The sequence below is a fragment of the Chrysochloris asiatica genome, unplaced genomic scaffold, assembly GCF_000296735.1.
Source record: "Chrysochloris asiatica unplaced genomic scaffold, ChrAsi1.0 scaffold00127, whole genome shotgun sequence".
Classification (NCBI taxonomy): domain Eukaryota; kingdom Metazoa; phylum Chordata; class Mammalia; order Afrosoricida; family Chrysochloridae; genus Chrysochloris; species Chrysochloris asiatica.
In genome coordinates this window covers 4,494,223-4,507,828 of record NW_006408645.1, presented here as the reverse complement: position 1 = coordinate 4,507,828, position 13,606 = coordinate 4,494,223, and the positions used below count along the sequence as shown (strand labels likewise).

At 35.9% G+C, this 13,606-nt stretch overlaps 1 protein-coding gene across 4 annotated transcripts in view; it reads right to left on the bottom strand.

Moving 5' to 3' along the window:
- The window catches only part of LRRFIP2 (leucine rich repeat (in FLII) interacting protein 2), a 125,225-nt gene that overhangs the window by 74,687 nt on the left and 36,932 nt on the right, over positions 1 to 13,606 (bottom strand). The window contains exons 4-7 of one of the 4 annotated variants that reach the window (XM_006869160.1): positions 11,015 to 11,071; positions 10,872 to 10,916; positions 2,962 to 3,003; positions 887 to 952 (exon numbers count right to left, since the gene is read on the bottom strand). The exons of 2 other annotated variants lie outside the window; for them this stretch is intronic. In XM_006869160.1, the coding sequence (XP_006869222.1) occupies positions 887 to 952; positions 2,962 to 3,003; positions 10,872 to 10,916; positions 11,015 to 11,071 (210 nt within the window). The remainder of the gene's footprint in view (positions 1 to 886; positions 953 to 2,961; positions 3,004 to 10,871; positions 10,917 to 11,014; positions 11,072 to 13,606) is intronic. One more of the 4 variants, XM_006869161.1, reaches the window with a different exon arrangement.

Below are 13,606 nucleotides of genomic sequence, written 5' to 3'. Positions count from 1 at the left end.
ATGTTAGCCCTGTCTTCCTGCACCACTCCCCATTCACAACCTCACTGAAAAGACATGACTCATCTCACCAGAGCTCCTAAATACCTCACATTCCAGGGCCTCTCAATAAAGTCTTCTCCACTACATCTCTTCTCCCTCCTCCATTATCCAGAGCCCTTTTCATAGCAACCCTCATATTAGCAGGGAACTCAGAGAACTTCAACAGTCTTAACAGGAAAGAAGTGTTCCTACTACTTCAAGTGGACATTCTGGAGATCTTTTTCCCCAAAGATAAGCTCTTCAAGTAATGGACAACAATGTTAGCTCTGTAGTTCAATTACATTACAGGTTAAAGCACTTTCAGCAAGCTAGCAGGGAACTCTACCATCATATTTTATTTCTACCAGAAAATGCACCCCACCTTCCCAATTTGACCTACAAATAAATTTGCTAAATAAGACCTATTTGTAAGTTACCCATAAACTCACTCTGCATTGGAACCAACTTGACAACAACATTAAATCTATAAAATAAGAATGAGAATGTCATTAAACCTATTCTTGAGATATAATTCAAAGGATGGTTCACAAATAAAGGTTAATGAGGTTCTTACGATACTCCAGAGGTAAGCATATATGAGGAGGCTTCAAACATTTTTGGAAAAATTCCATTATCTTTTCATTCCATTTTTCCAAGCACCTGCATATTAATTTGATATTAAATCTTCTAATGAAAACAATTATTTTTAATGGTGTTCAGATATAATATGTTCTAATACATTATCAAGTTTCAGTAATGCTTTAGGAACACACCAAAGCAGTCATAATTCTTAAGTACCCTAAAAACCATCAGTGAATTTACAGCAGCAAAGATACTGGGTAGACATACAGGACACATCAGAACTAACCAGAGGATCTTTATGAGAACCTGAAGATCTTTTCTTCATTCCATAAGAGTGACTAAGTGAATGACTCTGGAAGCAAATATTTTAAGTTAACTTTAATGACCATAGAGCAAAGTTTTAATTTGATAAAATTACTACTTAAAATGATAAACACCAAGGGTGCATATGCCAAAAAGAGTAGTTTACATGCAATCTATTTCCCATCTGTTAGTAAACAATTCACTGCACTTGACTGGCTAAGATATGTGATCTCTTTAAATTTATATCTGCATCCTCCCTCACTTCCTCTTGTACCTAGTGCCTGGCCAGTTACAGAAAACGGAACGAGGATTAAGAGCCAGGCAGGATCATTTATGGGGATCTTCACCCCTCACCTCACTAGATTCCCTCTATCTTCTTTATAATGGGATGGAATTTGATAGAACAAAGAATATGTTGGTCTTTTGTACTGTGGTGGCTTGCATGTTGCTATGATGCTGGAGGTACTCTGTCAGGTAAAGTTGGTGGTAAACAGCCAAGATGTCAGAGATTGCCCAGCAGAGGAACATCAGTTACTAGACAATTAGCTTCATCTGAGGAATCTTGAAGAAAGACCTTCTCAATACAGGATAACTACAAAGAGTTCATGGAAAAAAATGAAATGAAAACATAATGGAATTTTTCCTTGAATTTTTGGAAGCCCTCTTGTACAAGTTTTGCAAGCAGTATGGAAGTCAAGTGTACATAAGGATACATCAAAATGCAGCAATATTACTAAAAGATCATTTGGCAAACAAGGAATTCAAAGTTTGTACTTGCTTGAAATGATGGGTGCAGTTAGAAGTGACGGTTGTTAAGTCCCGTCGAGTCTATTCTGACCCATAGAGACCCTGTACAGGGTTTCCGAGGAACAGCTAGTAGGTCTGAATCACCAGCTTGTGGTTTGCAGGCCAGTGCCTATCTTACAGCACTACACCAGGAGTCCAAAAGTGTCCTATCAACTGCCAAAGGCAACAGCCTATCTGCTCTAGGCTAACCACCTCATTTAAGTGTGTTGTTATTAAAGTATCATCAAGTTGGTTCCTACTAACTAATAATGACCCTGTATAGCGTTCCCTGGACTCCTGATGTGGCACTGTAGGATCAGTACTGGACTGCAAGCCACAAGGTTGGCAGTTCAAACCCAGCAGCTGCTCCTTGGACCCTTACACGTGGTCACTACGAGTCAGAACCAACTCGATGGCACTTAACAATAACAATACAGGGTCTCCAAGGAGTGACTGATAGGTTGGAACCACTGTCCTTGCTTAATCTACAGTACCACCCCGGGACAGCTAGGGTTAATATCTGTAATTACATAATCTTTGCTTTGAATATGTTGTTGTTATGTGCCATAGAGTCGGTTCCGACTCATAGTGACCCTGCACAGGGTTTCCAAGGCTGTAAATCTTTACAGGAGCAGAAAGCTTCATCTTTCTCCTGTGGAACAGCTGGTAGTTTTGAACTGCTGACCTTGAGATTCACAGCCAGATTCGTAGCCACTAAGCTACCAGAGGTCCTTTTGAATATACATATATTTTCTTTTATAAATTAACCTGAACATTTTAGATAAATTTACATAGTCTGGAAACTCAAATAATCAACTACATGATATAAACTATAGAAAAGCAAACTATAACTTAATTTTCTTGGTTAAAATGATATATTGTTGTCTCTGGTTTCATCTGTGACTGCTGGATGTTTCTGTTAGCAATCTGATATTTGTTAGTTTATGCTGTAGACCATGAAACACAGTTAGTCCTGTGCTAATGTAGTTCAGTGTCCAACCCAGCCCGATTAGCCACCTGTATTACTGTGCAATAGCTCGTCATTTTAAGGAAAGATGCTGTTCTATCAATCTCAGTCCTGAATAAGGAAGCAAATAACTTTTATCTCATCTTAACATTCTACAGGAAAAATTACAAAACAATGTTTTGCTTTGTTAGACAAAATTTCCTCAAAACATCATAACAAATGCGTGAAAGTTAGTCATATACTATGATTAGCAATATCATAGTTAAAAGTAAAACCATATTGAACACATGTCATGCACTACATACTAATGATGAAAGTCTTGAGGATCTATCCTTGACAGCATCAAACTGAATTTCAGAAAAGGATGAATGTTGGTTGAGTTTCCAAATTCAGAAAGATAAAGAGAAAAAAAAAGTAACATTTCAAAATTATTAAAGTCCAACACTACTTTTAAAAGCCAAATATTACCAAACATGAAGGTTATTACATTTGAATTTAATAATATTCTCCTCCCTACTCTTTTCTAGTATGAACTGTTGCTAAATTGCATGTATATTTAAAACGGAGTGTCTATTTCTCTTTCTGTATTTGAATAGAGGAAAGACAATTCAATCTCAGTAGACTACAGCACAAAACACACTAAGGAACCCTTTAAATGCAGAAATTAAACATTCTGAAGTAAAAAGATGCTTTATTTTTTATTACATTTACTATTATCATCATTCTTCATCGTTTGAAGCATTGCAAAAGCAAAGCATGGACAGACAGTAAGGCAAGAGTACAAAATTGGCAGGGTCAAGCTTACAAAAAACAATAGCACCAAAATAATAGAAATTCCTCTGGAACTGTTTATGGACACACATCTGAAAGACTCTCTTTCTCAAGAACATTCCCTATTAAAAATGCTGAACAAATTGAGAACCCTAGCCATATCAAAGTATACAAGTATGACATTAAATGTAAATCAAAGAAAAATATCTGAAAATTATATTAAGATCAGAAAAACCTATATTCTAATGTTGTTGCTGAAACACACCAAAGAGGTAAGTCTGACTCCTAGTGACCCTGTATAGGGTTTCTGAAAAGCAGCAGATGGGTTTCAATTAATGGTTGTGCATTAGCAGCCCAATGAAAACATATGCAATACTATAATTCCAAGTAAATTAATTAAAAAAAACCAACTGTCCATGAATTTAAGGAGCCCTGGTAGTGTTGTATGATAACAACTGGACTACTAACCACAAGGTAAGCACTGAAATCCCATCAGCTACTCCAGGAGAAAAAGGTGAGGCTTTCTAGTCCTGTAAAGATCTATAGCCTTGGAAACCCTATACAGGGTCCCTATGAGTCAGAGCTGACACAGTGGCAGTGGGTGTATACACAGATTTAAGGAGCCCTGAAGGTACTATAGGTTAAGCACTAGACTGTTAACCTTAAGGTCTATAGTTCAAACTCACCCGCCACTCTTTAGAAACCCTATACAAGCTATGAGTTAGAACCAACTTGACATTAGTTAACACCACAACCACCACTTAACCTAAAGCAATGCTTTCCTAACTGTTATTACAACCAATTAATAGTTCATTAAGTCACCTGGAGTCCTGGTGTAGTGCTGCAGGATAATGCGCTGGACTGCAAGATCAGTTTGAATCACAAAGTTGGCATTCAAACCCACCAACCATTTCTCAGAAACCTTATACAGGGTTCTCTATGGGTCAGAACCAATTCGGCAGCACTTAGCAACAACAACAAATCAATATAGTGTTCTTAGCCAACATTTTAAATCAAATAAAATAGAAGTGGAAATAGTAAAGAGTGTGTAGTACACAGTAACAGCAAATAGCATTGGGTGGAAATAGTGTTTCAATGATGGATTTTATTTACTTATATATACATACAAAAAACATCTGTACATCTCCACATATTTCTACCAGATTACTATGCAAAATGTATTTTTTGCTGCAGTGGTCATAATTTTAAAAAGTTTAAACTATACTAGGAAACCAAATTTTTATAGTTTAATTCTAACTAGGAATGAAACTACTAGATCAAAAAAGAACAAAATCCTTCCCTTTGTGTCCAATGAGAGAGTTCTTTCAAAAAGGTATTGTAGAAACTTTGAAAAATAGACTTCACATGTGTAGGGCTAGAGGAATACAGTGGCTCCATAGGATAAGCACTGGACTGAGAACAAAAAGGTCAATGATTTGAGTCGACCCGCCACTCATTAGACAGAAGATGAGGCTCTCTGCTCCTGCAAAGAAATAAAGCCTTGGAAAGCCTATACAGGGTCACTGTGAGATGGAATGGACGCGACGGCATGTAACAACAACATGTATAAGCCTAAGTGGGGCAGTTTTACTCCGTTCATAAATTCAGTGAAAAGGCTGGATTAAATACCAAAAAATACTGGAGCAGAAAAGTCTTCATTTGTATACTTATGTTATCCTTAAATTACCAGAAAAGGCAATAAAGAGTATTATTATTTCATGTGTAATAAATTTTTCTAAAATGCATAGTTGTTATCATTGGTAAGTGCCATCCAGTCAGCTCAGACACACAACAATACTGTACAGGATTTCCAAGCACATATTTGCAGGAACATCTTTCTCCAGTGGAACAGCTGGTGGGCTCAAACTGCTCAACTTGTGATTCACAATCCAGAACTTAGTATACAGAGCCACAGTACTCCCCTAAAATGCATAATGAGATGTTATTTGCCTGAAAACAAAAGTCCTTCTCTATAGAAAGCTCATTTACTTTTCTCAGTTAATGAAATACCTAACACATCTATTAAAAAAAGAGAAAGAAAGAAAACATGACCAAAACACCTATTATTCAAGCCCCAAACTTATGTATATAAACTCCATTCTCCCAATCAGATAAATTCATTGAAGAGAATAATCCTATTGCCATCAAGTTGATTCCAACTCAATACAGGGTTTCCAAAAGCTGTAAATATTTATGAAAGCAGACTGCCACATCTTTCTCCTGAGGAATGGCAAGTGGGTTCAAACCATTGACCTTTTATGGTTAACCACTGTGCCACCTCATCTTTGAGAGACCAGTCACTGGAAAAGGATATCATGTTTGGTAAGGTGGAGGGTCAGAGAAAAGAGGAAGACACCCATCAAGATGGACTGGCCAAGTGGCAGCATCGATGGACTCAAGCGTGGCAACAGTAGTGAGGTTGGCCCAGGATCGGGCAGTGTTTTGTTCTGCTGTGCATAAGGTTGCTATGAGTCGGTACTGACTCAATGGCACCTAACAACAACAACAACAGGGCTCCTTAACAAAGACAGTAGCTGCGTCTTATTTCTTCAGCACAGCAACTGTGGAACTAAATGGAACTGAAACTAATCTATTCCAATTTTCTTTTCCTGTAGTTCAGCTGATTTTTAAAAATTACTGAAGCTATCTCATAGAAAAAACCATAACTTAAACATGGATGTCCAACTGCTTCTATAATATGGGGCAAAGAAAAATAACACATATAATAAATAGTTGTTGTTTACGTTATTTTAAAAACAAATGATTCCTCAAAGAAGAAAAAAACTGAAAATATTAATGGATCTGGCTAAAATGTTTGCAAAATTGTAATTATCACTTGCCAAAAGTTTTTTGTTAACTCTCAGAACAATTTGTCTATAGTTTTCATTTTATTTGAAACCAAAATTAAAAGTATAACAAAGAGGTTGTGGAAGCAAAGTCTACCAAGTAACAGTTTCTATCAGAATACACCTATTTCTCAAAACCCCAAATCACTGACAGTAAACCACATACAACACCACATACATTTCTGGGCTACACACCATGATGTCTTTCCTTTTGGGTGGGCTGGCTCTGCTCCAGTGTGTCCCAGTTATATCTTTGGTTAGGTTCTTCAATGGAATTTAGTGTAGCAACAAAGCACAAATTGCAAACATATTAAGAAAAATAAATTCATTATAATTATATGAAGGTCATTGACACATAAATAGGAATTAAATATAAACAAAAGTAAAAATATCCACCAATGAGAAATAGCAATATATCTCTAACAGCTCTTATTCAAGATCACCTCATTTGGGTCTCTCTACCTTACAATCTTCTTATATTTCAGCATATAAAGCAGGGAAAGTGATTAAGCATTTGTGCAATACATTTTGTGTAAGCACTCACTAATATTCTACACTGTCAAAGCTCTAATCAGTACACATAACTAATAGATATAGTTGTTGTTGTTGTTATTGTTAAGTGCCATCAAGTCAATTCCGACCCACAGCGACCCTGTTTTATAGGGTTTCCAAGGAGCAGCTGGTGAGCTTGAACCACCAACCTTGCAGTTCAAACAGCTTTGCAGTCTGACGCATTAGCCCACAGCACCACACCAGGACTCCAATAGTAGACTGTCTTAATTCCAATCTTACCACCTTCCTTACCACCACCCTACCAATAGTCTTGAACTACTTGTTCTTTTTATTTCTAAATGAATATCTATAGGATTGACACTGTTTCCAATCCAAATAGTTTCTGACAGGTCACATTTCAAAAAAGTAATATCTACAAATTATTTAGACAACAGAAACAATATGGCATAAAACCATACAAAAATCTCTCTCATACATCAATGTTCAAACATCAAATGTTCAAAAAGTATTAGGACTTTTAGTACATGGTTCATTAAGTTTTTTTAAAAAATTTTAAACTGACAGAGAAATACCAGATCCTCAAAATTATATGCAATATCCCTCTGTAAACCAAAAAATATAAAGGTACAATGTGACTGGCTTACAAGTTTTCAAGAGGGAGTTTAGTTTCAGAGCATGGGTGGTGGGGGAGAATCCCCACTGAATAGTTTCCATCTTGTCTAGATGGGTCAGGCGAAAGGCGATAGGGATAGGATTCTTTTGATTCAATAGCGAGTAATTGTTAGCATGACTAATTGCGATAGTCACAACCGTAAAGGCAGAAGTTGTGTAACAAAAAGGGGAGAGTAGTTAATCTTACAGTCCAGGAACAGAGGACCCTAGGACCATCAAGAGGGAAGAGCATGAGTGGAACGTGGGACCCTAACCAGAGCAGCAGTGACACAAGAGATGAAGGTAGAGGTGATGGCACGGAGGGAGAGACAGAGCAGCTGAGGACTCTAGACTCATGGAAAGACATGCAGGCAGGCAGGAGGCAAGCTTGCAAAATGTGCCCTTTGGTTGTTTAAACAATTAAATATCCATGTTTTTCGTGTACATTAAAAAAGGGGGTTGGGGGGTGGGGGGGACAGAGACAAATACTGTTAACCAATGGTGCATGGAGGGGATTGTAATCATCGCATTGAAACAAAATATGATAGGATGAGTGAAAAACCGATGTTCTCCCATGTTATCACTCAATTTACAATATAAGCATTTTTTTTTTTAAGTATATGGCAAGCTATAAGAAAATTTAGGTCATATTTCAGGTCCACACATTTACTTTTTATTTTCTTAAATGTTTTATTGTGACTTATGTGATTCCACATATTTACTTTTACAGAGAACAAAGTTGTTCATGTATTCTGCTTAATGAAAATGATAGCTATTTTTAAAAGCAAATAATGTGATGAAAATTTAGAACTCCTAATGTTATTTCGTAAAACAAAAGGTTTTTTAAAACAATTATATTTCTTATAAACAATGTTATTAATGATCTGTCAGATTTATTTCCAGGAAAATCCAAATACTTCAAGTGCACTGGATATATATATACTCTGAGACACGAAAGTATTGCAGTCTCTAGGGTGCACACCTTTCAATGATCTTTAAAATCACACATTATTTTCTGAAAATATTAGGAGCTTTACCTTTCTTCCCACAGTAATCAATCTCCACAGTTACAATAACAAAACAACAATGTGTCTTGTTATTGTTGTATGCCAATGAGTCAGTTCCAACTCATAGCAACCCTGTACATGGTTCCAAGAGTGGGTGGTGGGTTTGACAAGCAGACCTTAAGGTTACCATCCCAGTGATTATCCTACAGTGCCATACCAGGATTCAAAATACTATGTTAATTGTTGTTTAGTGTCACTAAGTCGGTTCCAACCCACAGCAACCATATAGGGTTTCCGAGGAGCAGCTGGTGAGCTTGAACCGCTGACCTTGCAGTTCAAACGGCTTTGCAGTCTGGCGCATTAACCCACAGCACTACACCAGGACTCCCAAAATACTATATAAGTGTTCTAATTGTATCTTAAATCTGTTTAATGATAGCATTTTCATAAAGAGAAAATCAATCTCCTTATTTTACAAATGTTGCTGTTAAATGTTTCAAGTTGGTTCCAACTCAATGCAGCCCAGAATAGTATTTCCAAGGAGCGACTAGTGAATTTGAACCACTAACCTCTTGTGGTTCAAACCAACCTGGAGGTCCTGTGCTTACTTTACTGCAATACTTAAGTTAAATAATTCATCTGTCTAACTGAATATTTCTTTTTGTGTATTGGTTTGTTTGTTTACAGATAGGTTTTTAAGACTTTAGGCCAAATTTGATTGATTTTACCTTCCAGTTACTCTGAATCTGGTTAGTTTCAAATTTGATTGATTTTACCTTCCAGTTACTCTGAATCTGGTTAGTTTCAAATTTGATTGATTTTTACCTTTAAGTTAAACTAATAATTAATCAAGTTTTCTGAGGCCAGACATAAATTTAAAACTAACCAGATTCAGAATAACTGAAAATTCACATTATAACAGAAAGCAAAGAAAAAAGCCCTACATTTAAAGGAAGGGAGAGTTGTTTACAGTCTTTGACACTCAACTTTTAATCTTTCAAAACTAACTCCATGTATGTTTCTTTTCAAAATATTTAAAGTGAAAATTTGACCTATCTCCAGGGACAACCATGACAAATTTGTTATCTTACAACTTTTCTCCTCTCCCATTATTTTTAAGTTACTAATTATTTTAGATTTCTGTAAAGGCTTGTTAATATTCTTATAAAGCTAAAAAGGTTTTGCGACTAATCAAAATGTTTATGAGTCAAAAATTAGTTTACTAAGTTACTCCAAAAAAGACAGTACATTACATTCACCAACATAAAAAATAACTTGCGTGAAAGGCTTAGGAATACAAATATAACAAGCCAAAACTTACTTCAGTTTACTATAATGCATTTTTCACACATTAAACAAGGTGGAAAGAAAACTAAACTTGGAGAAAGTTAATAAATACAAACCTTAACACAAAAGATTATTTTACTGATGAAAAATCTAGATGTAAGTTAAGTAAATATACAATGTTCTCAAGTTGCATATTTAAAAGCATTGATTTTGACATGGATAAATAGAGCAGCTGAGGACTCTACACTCATGGGAAGAGAAAGGTTCTTTGCTGGCAGCCAAGAAGCAAGCTTATAGAATGTGTCCTTTAGTTGTTTAAATGATTATATATTCTTGAGTGTTTTTGTGTACATCCCAAAAAAAAAAAGGGAATAGAAGCAAATACTGTTGAATGATAATGTACGGAGGGGACTATAATCATTGCAATGAAACGAAATACAACAGGATGAGTGTAAAACCAATGTTCTCCCATGTAAACTTTCAACCAATTCACAACAAAAAACTTCAAAAAACAAGGCACTGCTTTCTGTTTTATAAAACAATTCTTTAGGAGTGGTCACTCAGCACATTATGCAACCATCTAAGGAACAAGATCTTGACAAGAAACAATATATGCTAAAAACCCTGAGCAGTCCCTAAAATGTTAATCAAAATGTCAAAGCATGATAACTGCTATACATATAACAAGCAGGGAATTTGCCAAATCAAAAGCTCAACTTATCCATGCAACAAAATTATAATTAGTCACCAAAGGCCCAAATTATTTCCCATTTAATGGTCATTTTTCTGTTGTTGTTTTTAAGTAAGAAAAACCTGAAAGTTAGAACCAAGCAGATACTAGTCTATGAAATCAATCTTAATATTTTATAATAATTCTCCAAAATCAAAGGTCCTTCTATATAAAAAGAGTAGAATTGTATGTTAATAGATGAAAATTGATTTACTGTACAGCAATAATTTGAGAGACAAGCATCATTTTCAATGAAAGGAAATCCACAGTAGTGTTTTGTTGTTGTTGTTGTTGTTTTTAAAGCAACAAAGAAGCACAGAGACACTGTCAGATTGTTTAGCCAAGGATTATGCAGATAGCTCACATGTATAAGCTTTGCTATTGTGGTGTAAGCAACTTAAAATACCAACCCTGTGACTGCCAAGACTTCGAATGGGCATTGCATCCTCAACTGCCTGATAAAAATAAGAACAAACATAGAAAAATCCATGAGTGACTATGTTAATTTAATGAGGAAAAGCATTAAAGGAAAAGTTGATAGGTTATTACAAACCAGATAAGGACGATGATGACTGGACCGGTGGGAATACCTGGCCCTTTCCGAATCTTCCTGGGAAAGGATAAAGTAAATGGAGCATTAAACACTGAGTAGAGGGTTATTTGTCAAAATAACTGGGCAAAGTTAGTTAACAGCAACAGAGTAGCACCCTTCCTTCCTCATAGCTGGCAGGTATGAAAACTGAACTTCAAAAGTTAAGTTTTAGGAAGCCAAAGGCTTTTGGTTGGAAAGAAAGTAGAAGCAACTATGGCAATGTTTTATTTTGGCACTGAAGAATAAGCACTGGACTGCAAGGTTGGTTTGAACTACTAGGTTGGCAGTTCAAACTCACCAGTCACTCCTCTGAAACCCTATACATGGTCACTATGAGTAGGAACCAGCTTGATGGTACTTAACAACAACAACAACATGTATTCCTGACCACTTGTAAAAGACAATCAACATATGACCAAGAGAGCTCAAGATAATCAAGATGGAAATGGTTGGTGGTGGTGAAGTGCTGTGGAGTTGGTTCCGACTCACAACAACCCTGTTTGTATAGTGTTTCCGAGGCTGTAAATCTTTACGGGAGCAGAAAGCCTCATCTTTCTCCCACAAACAGCTGGTAATTTCGAATTGCTGACCTTGTGGCTCGCAGCCTGATTCATAACCACTACGCTACCAGAGCTTCTATTAATAAATGGAAATTTAATTCAGCATTAAAAGTAAACTTTTATCTATTTTGATTGTCAGTCCAACTTTAAGTAAACCAGGAAGAAATGTTGACTTTATTAGATAAATATTTTAAAGACCTATATCACAAAGATTTTGGTTATAATTTTGTACTCATATCACAAAGGTTTTGGTTATAATTTTGTACTCACTGTAAAAATTTCATTTTTTTTTCTCTTACCACTTATTGGAAAAGAAAATCAAATAGTCTCTGTGTGTTACCCATATAAAAGGGTACTTAGAATTAGGTAAAATTGGGTATTTTAGAGTTGCTAAGATTCTCAAGTCACACCTTGAATAGAATCGGGGTGGGAAAAAAAATTGACCACAGCCTAACAGCTGACTAAATTCAATGCAATTCTAAACATTTTCACTTTTAGCAATGAACACTGCAGCATTAAGTCCTGAATCTGGTCAAATAAAACGGCTAATCCCTACAATCTAGCCACCTGAAACTGTGGGGAATTTCTGATCTTCTGATCTTTCAGTATTTCAAAGTAATGTGCATTGACTAATTTATATGCAACTAGGTTCCACAGATAATCAATACTATAGTTTTCTATCTGAATTAACCTCAACACCACATAGCAATCCAGCATGATCATTATGCAGGTGAAACAAAAAAATGTAACTATCTTGAAACTATTCATTTCAAACACACAAACGATAATTCAACTGAACAATACAACTTAATACCTTATTTTGGTCATCATCTTTGAGCATAATTTCAAAAAAAAAAAATCCTGGCTGACGTCTGCTGTGTCCACTGAGGCATTTGTTCAAAACTACTCTAAAGTCTATTTTTAAGCACCAGTATAATTTCACGAGTTGATTGACAATAGAGTGTTCTGATCTGCAGGATTCATTATTGATTTAAATTTTGTATTCTGCAACAGTAGCATATAATCTACAAGAAGCCAAGCAAATTTCTTTCCTTTCTTTGACGATCAGGTAATATCACAAAAACTTAAAGGGCATATGCCCATCAGGATGGGTACCACTAATTAAATGGTAAGCAATTCTAGACAATTAGCTTAGATAATTTAAATAGCCTTGTGCTAGGCAAGAAGGTTAATCTCCATGCCCTAGCACCCCAATTACTTATATGAAGTACTAAGGTGACAGTTTACATTATCCTGTCTGATCACTCCTTTATTCTATTCTTCCTTTTCATTCCAAAACCTCAAAAAAGAACTTTTTAAAAATTCAACTCGAAGAATATATCCTACCAAAGAAATTTCAATTATGTTGATTATAAAAATTTAAATTAAAATATTCTATGAAGAATTTATATACGTCCCACATTTAAGCAGCTTTTCTTTCTAGCTTCATTTTTAAAATAGCTAAAAATAAAATACAGAAGCAGAATAAAATGTCAACTTTACGATGCCAGTAAATTTGAAAGCAGAGTGCAATTCATCCCACAGCAATACACTATACCTTAAGCCAGCACTAACAGAGCTGTCTGTGACAGTGCACTGGACTGGAAGGTCAGTGTGAACTGCAGGTCAGTGGTTCAAACTCACCAACTACTCCTCAGAAACCCTATACAGGGCTGCTGAGTTGGAACCAACTCGACAGCAGTTAACAACAACAATATAGTAACCAGAGTTCTGGTGTGGTGCTGTAGGATAAGCAAAGGACTGCTAACTTCAAGACTGATCATTCAAACCCACTAGCTGCTGCTCAGAAACCCTATGCAGTGTTACTATGGGTCGGAACCGATTTGTTAGAACAGAACATGGGAATACTGAATGGTTTAAAATTAAGAAAGGTGTGCAACAGGGGTGTATTCAACCTGTATGCTGAGCAAATAATCCGAGAAGCTGGGTTATATGAAGAAAAACATGGCATCAGGATTGGAGGAAGACTCAT